Source organism: Pseudochaenichthys georgianus, chromosome 17 (assembly GCF_902827115.2).
Source record: "Pseudochaenichthys georgianus chromosome 17, fPseGeo1.2, whole genome shotgun sequence".
Classification (NCBI taxonomy): Eukaryota; Metazoa; Chordata; class Actinopteri; order Perciformes; family Channichthyidae; genus Pseudochaenichthys; species Pseudochaenichthys georgianus.
The window spans coordinates 29391407-29407813 of NC_047519.1; the positions used below are offsets into that span (position 1 = coordinate 29391407).

At 42.3% G+C, this 16407-nt stretch overlaps 1 protein-coding gene across 1 annotated transcript; it reads right to left on the reverse strand.

Annotated features, from left to right (window-relative positions):
* Positions 1 to 283: 283 nt before the first annotated feature.
* c1ql3b (complement component 1, q subcomponent-like 3b) lies at positions 284 to 3818 on the reverse strand. The gene is made up of 2 exons (XM_034103563.2): positions 1488 to 3818; positions 284 to 1200 (listed from the first exon to the last, which is right to left on the reverse strand). Exons 1-2 carry the CDS (start codon positions 2091 to 2093, stop codon positions 1021 to 1023), a joined length of 786 nt encoding a protein of 261 aa, XP_033959454.1. The 5' UTR covers positions 2094 to 3818; the 3' UTR covers positions 284 to 1020.
* Positions 3819 to 16407: the final 12589 nt, after the last annotated feature.

Genomic DNA, 16407 nt, shown 5'->3' on the forward strand with positions numbered 1-16407 from the left:
AAATGCAAATGCAAAGATGCTTTTGGAGAATAAATAATGAGCGTGGCAGTAATCAGTATGCCGCTCTGCTCTCGATGCGGCTGTGTTAGATGAGTTGTCCTGTTGCCCCTCAGTGGGTGTCTGGGTGTCAATGGGAGGCTGACTGGATGAAGGACATGTTCTCCTCTCATCTGGGAACAGGTGGCCTCACAGGGTGACTTCGCCACATGATCAATGGCATGATCGCCACAAGTGACTGTGCGCTGTGAAAAAACATCTAACTTTGATTAATCTTCAGAGAGGATTACAAAATGAGACGGAAGGTTTATTTTTGACATGATTTTGTACACATTAGTTGACAGTCTTATATGAACGGGCTTCACAATCGGCGGGCGGATCGATGAACATCAAGGAAACATTTCTGTCAATGTGACTGTTCAGTTTTTGTGATGGTGACTAAGCACCAGACCATCCAGGCCCTTTACAGAAGGGTTTCTATGCTGCACAGAGTTCAAATGTCATCGTCTATAATCATGCATTACTACGGCTTTTAAAATGTTCACTCAAAATGCAACAACCAACAATTATTTTTGAAAAATAAAGCACACATGGACTAATAACAGTGTAAACAGAGAGGTGATTATGTGAGTATATATAATTAAGTGCTAAGGCCAATACATTGAACTTTCAGTCTACATTCACTCCACGGCAGCATGTACAGTATGTTTTACAAATCAGCTAACTAACAGTTCATTCAGGGTGCAATAGCGACACAAACAATCTCACAAGTGTACAATTCAACCCTGTATCATTTTAAATAAGTTATTCTGTAATCAAACAGTGAGCTCTTTGCTGTTTCAAAGTACAGTTCTTTATTTATTTTTCAAATGACGTCCTCCACATCCTTCTGGACTTTTTTGCAGGATGTAAATGGTGAGCTCTGCCTCTAATAATCCAGCTGACAGGGATTTGAGCATGAGCAGTGAAGTAAACTATATGCAGAGCAGATCTTTACCCCCTTCAGAGGATCTGTCCAGTGTTTCAGTCAGCGTACAACATGAAGCCGGAAAAAGTGCTGTACTTGTTGTTGTTGCCCCCGTGCGCCTTTCCACCGTCCAGCTTGATGTAAATCTCGTCCCCGGGCTCAAGGTGCAGGACAACACTGTTGCTGGCGTAGTCGTAGTTCTGGTCGGCGTCCTGGGCGATGGCACTGGCTCTCACCTGAAAGGGAAACATTTCTGCTGATGAAACATGTCTTTATTTTAAAATCAGAACCGAAGACAGCTCCACCAGTGACGACATTTCAAATGTGGAACAAGTTCAACTTTACTGAAAGCATGTTTAAGTATCCGGAAAATGTGTTCTCTTTCAACCGTGCGTAAAATGGAAAAACTACAGATTGGTTAATCAAATAATCTTTTTTCACCGTGTATTCAAAACACAGACTAAATAGTAAAGCTATAACAAATTGTAATATTGGTATTTTATTAAACCATAAAGTGTCTTACCTGGTTGTTTTTGCAGAGGTCAGCCCACATGCTGGTTCCATCTCCTCCTCGCATCAGCACATGGTAAACAAAAAAGTAAATCCCCGGTATTGAGCTGGTGAATTTCCCTGAAGAGGGGTCATAGTGGTTGCCCAGATTTGTGACTACGTCGTCAAATTTCAACACTTCATATCCCTCGTGCTGCTTCTTCAGTCCTGCATAAAACGCAATCTTTGGGATTGTGTTGTAAGTAGCAGCACTGATGGCTCCGTTAGGCCCGTTTAATCCAGGTGCTCCGGGTGGACCCGGTATCCCTCTAGTTCCGGGCGGACCAGCAGCTCCAGGGGGCCCGGGCACGCCAACAGAACCCCTCTGACCCATCCTCCCGACGCGCCCCGGCTCTCCTTGAGGACCTTGGATGAAAGTCGGAAGCGACTGAGCGAGTCGGTTCTCTTTGATGGTTGTCTTGGCTGTGGCCGTGGCCGCGGTCCCGTGGGAGTCGCACACCATTTGACAGGACCCCAGCATCTCGTAGCGGGCAGGTGTCCCGGCGGCGTTCACCACCACCGGGATCAGAACCACCAACACCAGCACCAGCGCGACACCACAAACACCAGTTGCGATCATCTGCACTCTGCGGATTCGCTGTGTTCTCCGGAGCTGATGGTCTTCCAGCCTGCTTGTTGACGATATTTTGCTGAGAGAATAATTTCACCTGCTCTCGTTTTATACCGCAACTGCTGGAGATAAAATAGTCCTTTGTGTGCACAAAAGTAACCATCCACAACTTTTACGCGCTGCAAAAACTCTCTAACCGATTCATCTCAACTCTTCCCCTGTGAGAAAAACAACAACAAAGACTAACAGGAAAAATGACTCAATCTGCGTTTAATTAGAAAGCCCAAAGTCAGCTGCTAAAGTTTCTGCCCTCCACGGTGCCACAGGAGAGAATAGGCTAGAAATAAACCGTTACTGCTTCTGTGTTTGGAGAGTGAGGGGAGGGGTGGAGGTGATGGATGGGATAGAATCCATGCATTTCTTCAATCAAAAGAGAGGAAGGGAAACATAAAAACACTGATGCAACTTTGAAGCTATGAAACGTGACTGCTTTATTTTATGCATTTGTTGTTGAGTCAGGAGTTAACCTTATCATTAAACAGGGTTTTAACACCACTTTTATATTGATTGCTGTAACGTTACATGCCACAACGTGTTATTAAAAATCAAACTAAAAGGTCTTCAGCATAATTAGGCCCATTAATGATACAAAAAAAGCTATACTCCTTTGGCACCTGGTCACACCTCAATGGCTCCCTGTGTCCAATTGATTACTTGGAGAAAATCTATAGAGCCACTGAAGGAAAGGAGGGAGTCACTAGAAGCTGGCAGTGAAGGATGAATTCACCAAATATATTCTGATGAAATTACTGAATGCTGAGGTGTTTAGAAGATAAATAGGGCGAGATCACTTAATCAAGTAAAGATGGGAATTCAGAAGTTAAACATTAAATTGTTAGTTGTATTATGAGTCTAAATAAGTCATGTTTTAGATACATGTTTTTAGTCATGTTAAACAGACTTTTTAATTATTTAGGAATGACCAAACCTTAATATGGATTTTTAATATTCAAAACAAAAGGTCCGGTCAAAAGAAAGTGTTTGTTTCTTTAAGTTTGAGTTATGAAGGGCTAATTATTGTGGAATAGGGCAGATGATGATGTGCTCATGAATTCAGAGGCTGTCACTCCAAGTCGATGGCTCCTCATGCCATGTGGAGAGATGGATGAACAGGAGGGAAAAACACGGATAACCTTGTTTGTTTGGGAGGAGTGAGGCTTTGATTGCAGCCCGAATGAGATTCTATGTCACAAATGCAACGGTTGAATCCAGAGGCGGACTGGGAGGAAAAACTGGCCCGGGGATTCATTGACAGACAGGCCTACTTAATGCACGGCATGTATCGGCCGGCCGGCGACGAAAGTATGTTTCTTAACAAAAAACCCTATGCATTTTATGTTATTTTGGACCATTATTCATATAGTAATCACATTACTGAGCCCTTGCGTTGCCTAGAGCAAAATAGTTACAGCATATATTTATTCATTTTAATGTTAACAGATCATTGATGCAATAACATTTGGACCCAATGTGCCTGACTTGACGCATGGAATAAAACATGGGCGTAGGAAGTATCCTCAATGTGGGTGAGACAATTTAACAGGGGGTGTGGGCAGGTGGTGGACCTCAACTCCTCTCGGGGGGTCCGGGGGCATGCTCCCCCGGGAAGATTTTTTTTTTTTTTTTTAAATGTTGAAGTTAAATGCATCAATCTGGTGCACTTTGAGAGCAAAATTATTTTTGCATTTCACCTGTGAGTCAGACGTCACTTCCCCCTTTTCTATCCTACGGGTACAGCAACCCCCCCCCCCCCCTCCCCTATGCAAGCCCCTCCCTCTGAACCCAGGGCTTGCTACAATACACAAACTATACAAAAACGCCTTTACGCTTTGGAGCTTGTTTATCCATCTGTAAGCAACTGCCAGCTAAGTCTCTCAGTCACTCACTCCTGATCATTCACTGCGCAGTGACAGCTGCTACGGGCCTGATGTGTGAAAGTGAAACTATCTGATAGATAGAACATAGGTATCCTATCAACACGCCTATCAAACACCCCTCCAGGGAGTGGGCCGGTAGGATTTTTTTTTACATTTTCTTTTTGGCCCTCCGGCCCACGCACAGCACCGGCCCACCGGGAAAACTCCCGGTATTCCCAATGGCCAGTCCGCCCCTGGTTGAATCGTGATCTCAAAAAGTGGCATACAGAAATGTTTAGTTCAAATGGATGTTCATTTAAATAAAAAAATTAAAAAAAGTTTGGTTTTTGTCACAGAATTATTATTTTTAAATCATTAAAATGTATTTGCTTGAGAGACAATGAGGCTAAATATTGAATTATGTACCATATCTGAGACATGAGTGTTGTGAGCCATGAGTTGGTGGAGAGTGGAGACCAAAACAAAGCTAAAAGGATAATAAATGTTGGACTTACATTTATTTGGTGGCAAAATTTTTATCCCATTTCAAAAACTTTCATTTGTGGCTGAAACCAGAAAAACACTTTCTCGAATACACTCACAGCAAGTATGTCTGTCAATCAATCTGCCACTTCGGTCCAAAATAAAATATCTCAACAACTACTCACAAATTCACAAGACATTTTATCTTGGAACTAACATCTTATATATCATCTTATTTATAATTTGTCCAATACTTAATGTTTAGTACTAATGAGACAGTATTAGCATAATTACATGATAAGCTAAGAGGATGATTATGGTAAACATTGTCTCTGCTGAACATCAGCATGTTACCTTTGTCATTGTAAGCGTGTTAACAGCATTCTGAGTTGGTGCAGTTCATGTCAAATGAGAACAAATTCTGAAAGTTTGTAACAAAAAACTGGAAATAACTAGGATATCAGATATGAATACAAAAAGAAGCAATCTTCTAACAATTTTGAATTAAAAACATGTATTTGAATTGTAACCAATATTTGCTTTGGTTGTTAATATATATTTTTCCTGTCTATATTTCCTGCTTTTCCTTTAGTTTAGTTTAATTCATTCATCTTTGGTACAGCTGACAATGGTCTGGGAGGGCACTGCCGTTGATTTAAAATATATTATAATTTCCAAAAGAGCACACGTTTTCTGTGGGATGGGTGTAAAGTGAGAAATAGAATAGTATATAAAGAATAGTAGACACACATGCACACTCACACAAACAAAGTGGGACATACTGTGGCGGCTATGAGTCAGTGAGCACTTGTTAGTGGTCAGGCTCTCTCTCGCCAGTTGGCACGGGCCTCCAGTGACTCAGGGAGACTTGTCGACCGGGAGCCAAAGTGAACAGCAGTGTCAAAATCCACCAAAAGCTGTGGGAAGAAGACGAAACTTGTATTAGCTGTTCACAGTATCGCAACAAATGAATCACAGTGCACATTTTCCATATCTGTTATTAAAAAAAACATATCCAAAGTTGACTTTCATCACTCTTTTCCAGCACAAGTCCTGAGTAGCTCACCGTGTTGAAGGATTCCTCCAGTGGTGAAGGGCTGACAGGTTGTTTTGAGTCTCGACTTCATTTACAACCAGTCAGGCAGGAGTCCTGTGGGAGCCTGATGATTTTTTGACATCCGGACAAGCAGATGTTCAGAGGACATGAATAAAACATACAGCTCATCTGACCAGAGACCGAAGACTTTCAGAGTGTCTAACGGAATCTGAGGCGTGATTTTAATTCCTCTTTCTGATAAGTGTGATGCTGAATGAAATATGTATGATATGTATGTAGCCTGGCCTGGGTGGCTAAGTAGGGTTCAATTGTTTATCGCTATCAAAGCTGAGACAGGTTTGTCAGAGGAGGTTTGTGTTGAATGGGAAGGGAAAGCGAATGGACCTCTCATTACCGGCCAGGAATACAAACAGAAATATTATGTGACCATTGACACCTAAGTGTTTAACAACGGCTAAAACAGCATGTGTGTCGGGCAGCGGATAAGATGCATGTCCTTCAGTACTTTTCACACCTTCTGCTCTTTCAGAAATGAGTGTTCCTTTTTTATTTTCCAACAGAGTGAATAAGCGGGGCTCAACAGTTCAGCTCAGCAGGGGGGGCAACAGAATGTGTTACCGCACCACCCACTCAAAGCCGGTCCTGTACTGTATTTAAAATGGAGAGGCAATCAAAATAATCCAGGACGGGACTTGAGTTTCATACTGGAGAGCAGCGATTTTCATTCAAAATCAAAGTCTTTGTGTTGTTTCATTTTATTATGCGTCTCCAGTCTACAGCCAAACAATACCTTTAAAACCTTTATTTTGATTTGTATTAATTTACTTGTTTCAGTGTGCTGCTGGTATTCAAAAGTGTGCGTTCTTGTAGGCTACTCTCGGTGGATTTATGAAAAAATACACGTAAGGTCTTAAAATATTTTATAGTGAGATCTTCCCACCGGAGGGAAAACCAAGCCAAATAAAATCCAAAAAGGTTATTAAAAACTTCAAGCATTTCAGGTCACTCCTATTGTGTGTAATATAAGTTTGTGTGCATGTAAATGGTCTGTAAATGCTAAAATCCCAAAGTTCCGCACAGAGGTAGTTTCTCTCCCACAAATTCCCCCCGCCTGAAACGCCTGGATTGTAGTCCTTTGTTTAAATCTGCAACATAGTGACATCACTATGTAACACTCGTGTTTCTATCTGCTATCGATCCAACACATTGTACCTGATAGATTAAGCGTCTGGACCCCTCTAAGCGGTTAACTTATCACAACATAGCCAGATAACCAATCAGAGCAGACTGGGCTCTGGTTTCAGTTGCAATAGGTGCTGCAGCACAGGCAGTATATGAGAAAGATGAAGATCTTTTTAAACAATAAAGCATGTAAACATGACACAGTAGAGGCACAAAAACAAATGTGAATCTGAAAATGAGCATAAATATGTTCTCTTTAAAACAAATGAATAATCTGACAACAATGTAAGAATATTTCACTTGTTTTCCATGCATGTTTCAGATATTACCTTTGCAATTTCCACACTAACATACAAATATCCTATACAATACTACAGTAAAACAAATACCCAATAGATTATTTTGTACACTGAAAGCAATCTGAGGACTGGCTTATAAACCATGACATACTTAAAAGGATCAATTTGATATTGCAAAGTATAGAAAAACTTCAAACAGTCTTTTTTATGACTTTATATTTGTGAGGAACATAAAATGAAATAAGAAAATACTGTGGCTGTTTGGTGGTGTGTGTAACTGTCTCGCAGGAAATGCTCGCCCCCTGCAATCCAGGGCAGTTTTATTTGCTCACAATAAAACGTTATGTATTGCAACCTGGAGAACAGGATTACAACAAAGGATTATAACAAAACCAAATCCCCTGTGCAACAAAAAAAACAAGTAGATTGATTTTCATCGAGATGTCAATCGATGAGCCGTTTCGTTCATGGTGTCAGCAGGCGTATTGTCACATTTTCTGCCGATGAGATTGAGCGGCAGTAAGGGGCTTAGTGGCAAATACAATCGAGGAGTGTAAACATACAGAGGGCCGCAAGAGGCAGATCAATGGCTCCAGTCTGGGATTGATTAATTACCCCAAGAAAGAGACTGAGGTGTAAGGGCACTGGAGAAACCTGATCAGAACAAGATTTATCACCCAATCTCTGCATCATCTCTCCCTCCTCCTCACTCTTTGCTCCTTTTTCTTTTAAAGCTGCCCTTCTCCATTGACTTGAGTTTGTCATTTGAGATTGTGAATGACTTTTAAAAAGAATGGTAAGCCTAGTCTTCATGTTATAAAGTTTTGGCTTACCATATGATCCTCTGAGTAATTCACTTGTATCAATTGAGCTTTATAACCCATAGAGTTTTAGAAATTAGGCACAAAAAAAAGACATAACTACAAATTCATTTCTAATGTTGCAGTGCCATGAGGGAGTTCCTTAGCTTTAAGGTAATTACGGTTTAAAAGGTTAAGAATGAACTTTGACACTTCATTTTAGATTAAATCTTCATAGGCTACTCTGGGGGATATTAAGATAAGAAGATGAACGCTACTCTAGCATGTTAAATATAATTCTACAGCCCAAAGCTTAGCACAGGGGTGTCCAAACTACGGCACGGGGGCCAACTGCGGCCCGTGGTCCATTTTTAATTGGCTCGCAGCTAAATCTAAAAGTATAATTGAATATGACCCACACATGAAACGTGTGCTTTTCTTATATTGTACTTCTTAAATGTACATCTTAAATGTACATGTTAAAGATAAGCCCACTTTTCTAATAAATTCATACAATTAAAGTTGAAAGCAAAAGTCTTGGTTGTTTAAAAAAAGCCCAATAATTTATTTACATAACAAGCTTGAACTATACCCTTCCAATTGCCCTTTATTATGAATAATTAAAGCTGCAAGCAGCGTTGAGCGGGTCTTCGACGTTCCGCAGGCTGTTGTCCGCACGTCGACGTGTGTGTCTAGGTGTCTCGAGGACATTTGAACACTTTTTTACCATTTACACAGCAGTTATAGCAATATCGTGCTTAACAGCAAGGAATGCGTTGCCATGGCAACAGCTTTTGAAGAAAAGTGACTAGTGTCATATTGAGGGGTTCAGGGCCAGACCGTTAACTGTCATCTGAAGTCTGGTGGCGTTTAGACCATTTTCATGGGAGTAACAACGACACCGTTTTTCATGGCGAGGGATCTGTTGCCATGGCAACGGCATATGATGACATCCCCTAATTGACATAGAGCTGTTGAGGGCCGGACCATTAATGATAGTCTGAAGTCTGGTGGTGTTTGGATGATTTTCCATTGAATTAGGAAAACACCGTGTTTCATGGCGAGGGAGGCGTTGCCATGGAAACGGCATATGAAGACATCTCATAATTGACATAGTGCTGTTGAGGGCCGGACCATTAGCCATCATATGAAATCTGGTGGTGTTTGGATGATTTTCCATTGAATTAGGACAACACCGTGTTTCATGGCGAGGGAAGCGTTGCCATGGAAACGGCATATGAAGACATCTCATAGTTGACATAGTGCTGTTGAGGGCCGGACTAGGAGCCATCATATGAAGTCTGGTGCTGTTTGGACAATTTTCCATTGACTTACAACAACATCGTATCTTTTGGCGGGGGATGCGTTGCCATGGAAACGGCATACGTTGAGATTTCAGATTTCACGTAGAGCTGTTGAGGGCCGGACCATTAATGATAGTCTGAAGTCTGGTGGTGTTTGGACGATTTTCCATTGACTTACAACAACATCGTTTTTTTTTGCGTGGGATGCGTTGCCATGGCAACGGCATACGTTGAGATTTCCGATTTCACGTAGAGCTGTTGAGGGCCGGACCATTGATGATAGTCTGAAGTCTGGTGGTGTTTGGACAATTCTCCATTGACTTACAACAACATCGTATTTTTTGGCGAGGGATACGCATCCCCATGGAAACGGGGGGATTTCAGATTTCACTTGGAGCTGTTGAGGCATGGACCATCAGCCATCATATGAAGTCTGGTGCTGTTTGGACCATTTTCCATTGAATTAGGACAACACCGTGTTTTATGGCGAGGGAAGCGTTGCCATGGAAATGACAAATGGTGAGATTTCAGATTTCACGTAGAGCTGTTGAGGGCCGGACCATCAGTCATCATATGAAGTCTGGTGCTGTTTGGACGATTTTCCATTGACTTACAACAACATCGTAGTTTTTGGCGGGGGATGCGTTGCCATGGAAACGGCATACGTTGAGATTTCAGATTTCACGTAAAGCTGTTGAGGGCCGGACCATTAATGATAGTCTGAAGTCTGGTGGTGTTTGGATGATTTTCCATTGAATTAGGACAACATCGTTTTTTTGGCGAGGGATGCGTTACCATGGCAACGGCATATGATGACATCCCATTATTGGTGTAGAGCTGTTGAGGGCCGGACCATAAGCCATCATATGAAGTCTGGTGCTGTTTGGACAATTTTCCATTGACTTACAACAACATCGTATTTTTTTGGCGGGGGATGCGTTGCCATGGAAACGGCATACGTTGAGATTTCAGATTTCACGTAGAGCTGTTGAGGGCCGGACCATTAATGATAGTCTGAAGTCTGGTGGTGTTTGGACGATTTTCCATTGACTTACAACAACATCGTATTTTTTGGCGTGGGATGTGTTGCCATGGCAACGGCATACGTTGAGATTTCCGATTTCACGTAGAGCTGTTGAGGGCTGGACCATTAATGATAGTCTGAAGTCTGGTGCTGTTTGGACAATTCTCCATTGACTTACAACAACATCGTATTTTTTGGCGAGGGATGCGTTTCCATGGAAACGGCATTCGTTGAGATTTCAGATTTCACTTCACTTCAGCTGTTGAGGCATGGACCATCAGCCATCATATGAAGTCTGGTGCTGTTTGGACCATTTTCCATTGAATTAGGACAACACCGTGTTTTATGGCGAGGGAAGCGTTGCCATGGAAACGACAAATGGTGAGATTTCAGATTTCACGTAGAGCTGTTGAGGGCCGGACCATCAGCCATCATATGAAGTCTGGTGCTGTTTGGACGATTTTCCATTGACTTACAACAACATCGTAGTTTTTGGTGGGGGATGCGTTGCCATGGAAACGGCATACGTTGAGATTTCAGATTTCACGTAAAGCTGTTGAGGGCCGGACCATTAATGATAGTCTGAAGTCTGGTGGTGTTTGGATGATTTTCCATTGAATTAGGACAACATCGTTTTTTTGGCGAGGGATGCATTTCCATGGAAACGGCATACGTTGAGATTTCAGATTTCACTTGGAGCTGTTGAGGCATGGACCAGTGATATAAAAGTGAAGATTGGGGGACGATGGGACCGTGTCCATTGGATTTACAGCGACACCGTTGTTTATGGCGAATGATCCGTCGCCATGGTAACGCCAAATTAAGTAACATCAGATTTGACCTAGAGCTGTTCAGGGCTGTGGTGTGAACCATCATGTGAAGTTTGGTGGCGTTCTGAGAATGTCAGTTTGAGTTATGACATCATCGTGTTCCATGGCGAAGGACCGCCTAAAATCGAGCGAACGCGAACTTTGGCAGAAAATAACGGCTACGCCGTGCGAAAGAAAAAAATTCCTGTGATAACTTAAGATTGCCCATGTCTCGCGAAGCTACCCGACGAATTTCGATAAATCACCCACGTGACTGGGCTCACGCGGCCTATCAGCCGTCATTATTTACGAACATTTTCTGTGCTTTTGTCGGTCGTTTTCCCTGTTTTTGGGTGTTTTTGGCAGGTTTATCGGTCGCCGCACGACCGATTTTTCCAATTTCAATAGGGTCTTCGCCGACCTAGATCTCAGACCCTAATAAGAATAGCAATAATAATAGCCAGAAAGTGACAATTCACAACGGAGTGCGTAAATAAAAACTAAATGGGTGTCTTTTTAAAATCCCGAGACGTATTGCTGATCTCATACATCAGATTTTCTTTCAGAACAACAACGATCAATCACATGAGGCAGGAAGCTAACAATATTTCCCCCCCTCAGATCTGCAATCACACAACCACTAACTGCCAATCATTGTGTTCAACATAATGACAGCAACGTCAACCTGAAGTAGTGACTACACTTCATACCTTCAGAGAACATGCAGCTGTTGATTGGAGGTGCTCATGGTTCCTCTGACTCCTTTACATTTCCCAAAATGCATCAGATCCACTGTTGGCAGCATAATGCTCACATGCAGGACAAACCCAGAAACAGACCTGGACAATTTAGTCTTTCTTCAATTTCTTGGTAATCTTCATTGTTTGCTAAATCTGTGAGATTTTCTTCTATGACATCCACTTAAACACAGACAGTGGCAGAACTTCAGTGTTAGTATTATTAGTAGGGCTGTCAAGTTAACGCGTTAATAACGCGTTAACGCAAAAAAAAATTAACGCCACTAATTATTTTAACGCGATTAACGCATGTGTATTTTTTTTCCTCGGCCGCCCTGTAGTTTCAGAGCGCATCGAGTTTAAAATACCATCTACAAGCTGATGCTGCTGATGCACCGACTGGCCATCGGGAGGACCGGGAGGGTGTGTGTCTGTGTGGCCCGAGCGAGCGAGAGAGAGACCTTACGTGCATTACCGTACCGCAGTGTGAACGCGGCTATTGTTGTTGTTAGCATCTGGTGCTATAGCTAGCTGAGCGCTCTATCCACACAACTGCACCGAGCACTTGACTTTATGCAGGCAGCCAGACAGCGGGACATTGTACGAGAAGTCAGCACACTCATGATTGCAGCAACATGATTGCAGCGTCCAGGCAGCTCCCGTTCGAGCATATGCCTTGAGTTGCACATAGCTCCAACGATCACACACACACACACACACACACACACACACACACACACACACACACACACACACACACACACACACACACACACACACACACACACACACACACACACACACACACACACACACACACACACACACACACACACACACACACACACACACACACACACACACACACACACACACACACACACACACACACACACACACACACACACACACACACACACACAGTATTGTATGAGAGGTTCCAGGTTGAATTGAGGTGAATATTTGTAATGTTCAGAGGTTGTTGCGTTTAATATTCATGAGAATATTTGTCATTGTTCAAATGATAATAAACATTAGCATAAAGCATATTTGTCCACTCATATGTTGATAAGAGTATTACAAACTTGAAAAATATTCCTCTAAGGTACATTTAGAACAGATAAAAAATGTGCGATTAATTTGCGATTAACTATGGACAATCATGCGATTAATCGCGATTAAATATTTTAATCGACTGACAGCCCTAATTATTAGATCTCAGTGATGCGTTTGACACTGTTGACCACAACATATTATAGACCGACTAGAAAACCGGGTGGGACTTTCGGAAACAGTTCTAAATTGGTTTGAATCCTACCTAAAAGGACAGAAACAACTTCGTTTCTCTCGGTAAATACAAATCTGAGTTGACAAATATGACATGTGGGGTACCTCAAGGCTCCATCTTGGGGCCTCTTTTCTTTAACATCTACATGCTACCACTGGCTCAGATAATGAAAAACAACAAAATAAGTTACCATAGCTATGCGGATGACACACACATTTACATAACCATTTCACCAGGAGATTATTCTCCAGTTAAAACACTGAGTAAGTGCATTGAACAAATCAATGACTGGATGTGTCAGAACTTTCTCCAATTAAACAAAGATAAAACTGAGGTAATGGTTTTTGGAGGCAAGGCAGAACGTATAAAAGTTAGCGCTGAGCTTCAGTCTGCAATGTTCAAAACAACAGATAAAACCAGAAATCTAGGTGTAGTCATGGACTCTGACCTGAGTTTCAACAGTCACATTAAAACAATTACTAAGGCTGCGGCCCCACGAGGACGAATTCGGTCGTTTGCGTTACTGTTTAGTGTCATATAGACCGTTCGGCCACACGAGGACGACCGAATACTGCACTAAACGACTGAGGAAACGACAACGGGTCCCAAGGTGGATAGAAAGGCATACGCAACTCTCTGGGGGGTCAAACGGCTCCGTGTGTGCGCCCTATACGGACATTTTCAGATCACTGATAGTGATTGCGCAATAGCCCCGCCTCTCCCCACCTCTTCTGCTCACCTCCGCTTACCCCGCGCCAGTGCTGAAGTGTTTCGCCACCAACAACAACAACAATGGCGGATCGCAGAGTTGCTATCGTGCTCCGGACGCTATTGACCATGCTACAGTTGTTTGTGCAACATCTACAGCAATAATGATGAGGCAATAACCCCGCCTCTCCCCACCTCTGCTGCTCACCCCCACCTCAAAGTAAACTGCACCCTGAATTCAGATTATTTATCTTTCTCTCGCGAGTGAAGTCTAATCTGACAGGACGGAGACACGCAGCTCTGCTCACCTGCAGCTCCTCCCGCTGCAGCAAAACACACACTTCAAGTCAGATCATCAACCTTAGCTATTTTAATTACCTCTCAAACTCCCTAAACTAGTTATAAATATGTTTATTTTTACAGTCGGCCGGGTCACTGATTACTGGATGAGCTGCTGCATGAGACAGACACTGACGCTGTCTGAAGAGAGGGAGGAAAAAGAGAGGCTCCGTGTATTTTATCATTATATTATATAGAGTCGTTATTCATTTGTTTTAAAGCTCAATAAATAACAAAGAAGACCTTTGACCGGCACTTTTATAATTTTGTCCGGAAGATTTCAACTTTAATACACGCTGACTGGCGAAAAACTCTGCCCGGTTCCCTCGGCCCCCACCGCGGAGAATAAACAGAAGGGCAACCATGACAACCATGCTTCTTCGCTGCCTTTGTGGAGGAAGTTACAGCGCCACGTAGAGGCTCCTGCATATGTACTGCAGCTTCTCCAGCGGTTGGAGCTAAACGGAGCGGTCTCGTGTGGGCAGACACTATCCGGATAATTATTGCATGTGGACGGAAGCCGTTTGCGATTGCGTTTGCGTTAATTCTATGCGTTTAGCCGTTTTCGTCCTCGTGGGGCCGCAGCCTAAATCAGCCTACTATCACCTAAAGAACATATATAGGATTAAAAGACTAATGTCACAGCAGGATTTGGAAAAACTTGTCCATGCTTTTATCTTCAGCAGACTGGACTACTGTAATGGTGTCTTCACAGGTCTCACTAAAAAAATCTATTAGAAAGCTGCAGCTGATTCAGAACGCCGCTGCTCGAGTCCTCACTAACACTAAGAAAGTGGATCACATCACTCCACTGGCTTCCTGTGTGTCAAAGAATAGATTTCAAAAATACTGCTGCTGGTTTATAAAGCACTGAATGGTTTAGGCCCAAAATACATTCCTGATCTTCTGCTAAATTATGAATCATCCAGATCTCTCAGGTCTTCAGGGACTGGTCAACTTCTGTCCCCAGTCAGAACTAAACATGGTAAAGCAGCGTTCAGTTATTATGCTCCAAATATTTGGAACAAACTCCCAGAAACCTGCCGGTCCGCTGCAACTCTTACTACTTTTAAATCCAGGCTGAAGACTTTTCTTTTTGTCGCTGCTTTTAATTAAAACCGAGCCGTTATGTTCATCAGTAAAGAGGAACTTCTGTGTGAACTATTCATATCTTAAACTGCACTGTAACTTTTTATTCATGTATTTTTTCTTTTATTAGCTTTTACTGTTTTTAAATGCCTTTGTCTGAATGTCTTTCATTTTTGTAAAGCACCTTGAATTGCCTTGTGTTGAAAGGTGCTATATAAATAAACTTGCCTTGCCTACAAAACAATGTGGAAATCAGAGATATCTTACCTGAAACTGCTCGGAAAAAGTCCTCCTGATATGATTAAACTCTTAATAAGAAAATCTAATCATGGTCAGAAACACAAATTCTCTAGCTTGCAGATTAAAAACAATCACGTTTTAGCCGGAAATGTGTTTACCCTGAAAATATGAGTTTTTGGCTGTTGAGAATTGGCATTTTAGTATGGTAAAATGTGATTGCTTTTTTCACGAGCCAGAAATTATTCTTCAATCTCATCGGTAAATTAACATTGATCCGTTTGAAGAAAAATAACGAAAAGTTTAGATATTAAAAATCTTTCCTGTCAGTCTTTTATGACATGTTCTGTGGCATCACCCTTCATTTCCATGCTAAATTTCAGCCAAAGGTATGACTTAAACCAGCTCAAAGACTCCTATGGTCGTCACTGTCCGCCCATACAGAAGCCAACGCTGTACAGGTCAGTCATATGAATATCATCATATAAGACTGCACATAGTGAATAAAGAGCGGTCATTCTTATAGCGCTGCTGCCTGATGCATGACTGTCCCTCTGCCACCCCTACATCCTCCCCCGAACTAATGATGACCTTTGATTCCCAAAAGATGTCAGGAGATGGGAGAAAAAAAGGCACCCAATTAATTTAGGGTGAAGAGGACTGGAACGTGTGAGCGCGTCATGCTGCTGGAGTGAACGGTGGGAGCTCCAGGAAGGACACGGCTCGGTATAATTAGGATTCAGGAGGGCCATTGTCAAAGATAATTAAAGCTGACAGCCACTGTGGAGTAGAGAGGAAGAGAGCAGGAAACATCTTCAAACTACATGCTTCACTTTAACACAATTTCTACATTTCAATCTCACACACCCTCACACATAACCTGCACTGCCATCCATCATTCCAACTCGGAAACTGCATACTAGGCAATAAAATAGAAGACAGATTAATAGAGACAATAAATGCAGCTGTTGGACACGTGCGGCAGCATTTTGAGACTCAAATCAAGATCAACAACATTATCAAAGGTGACAATTTCAGCGCAGATGTGTAT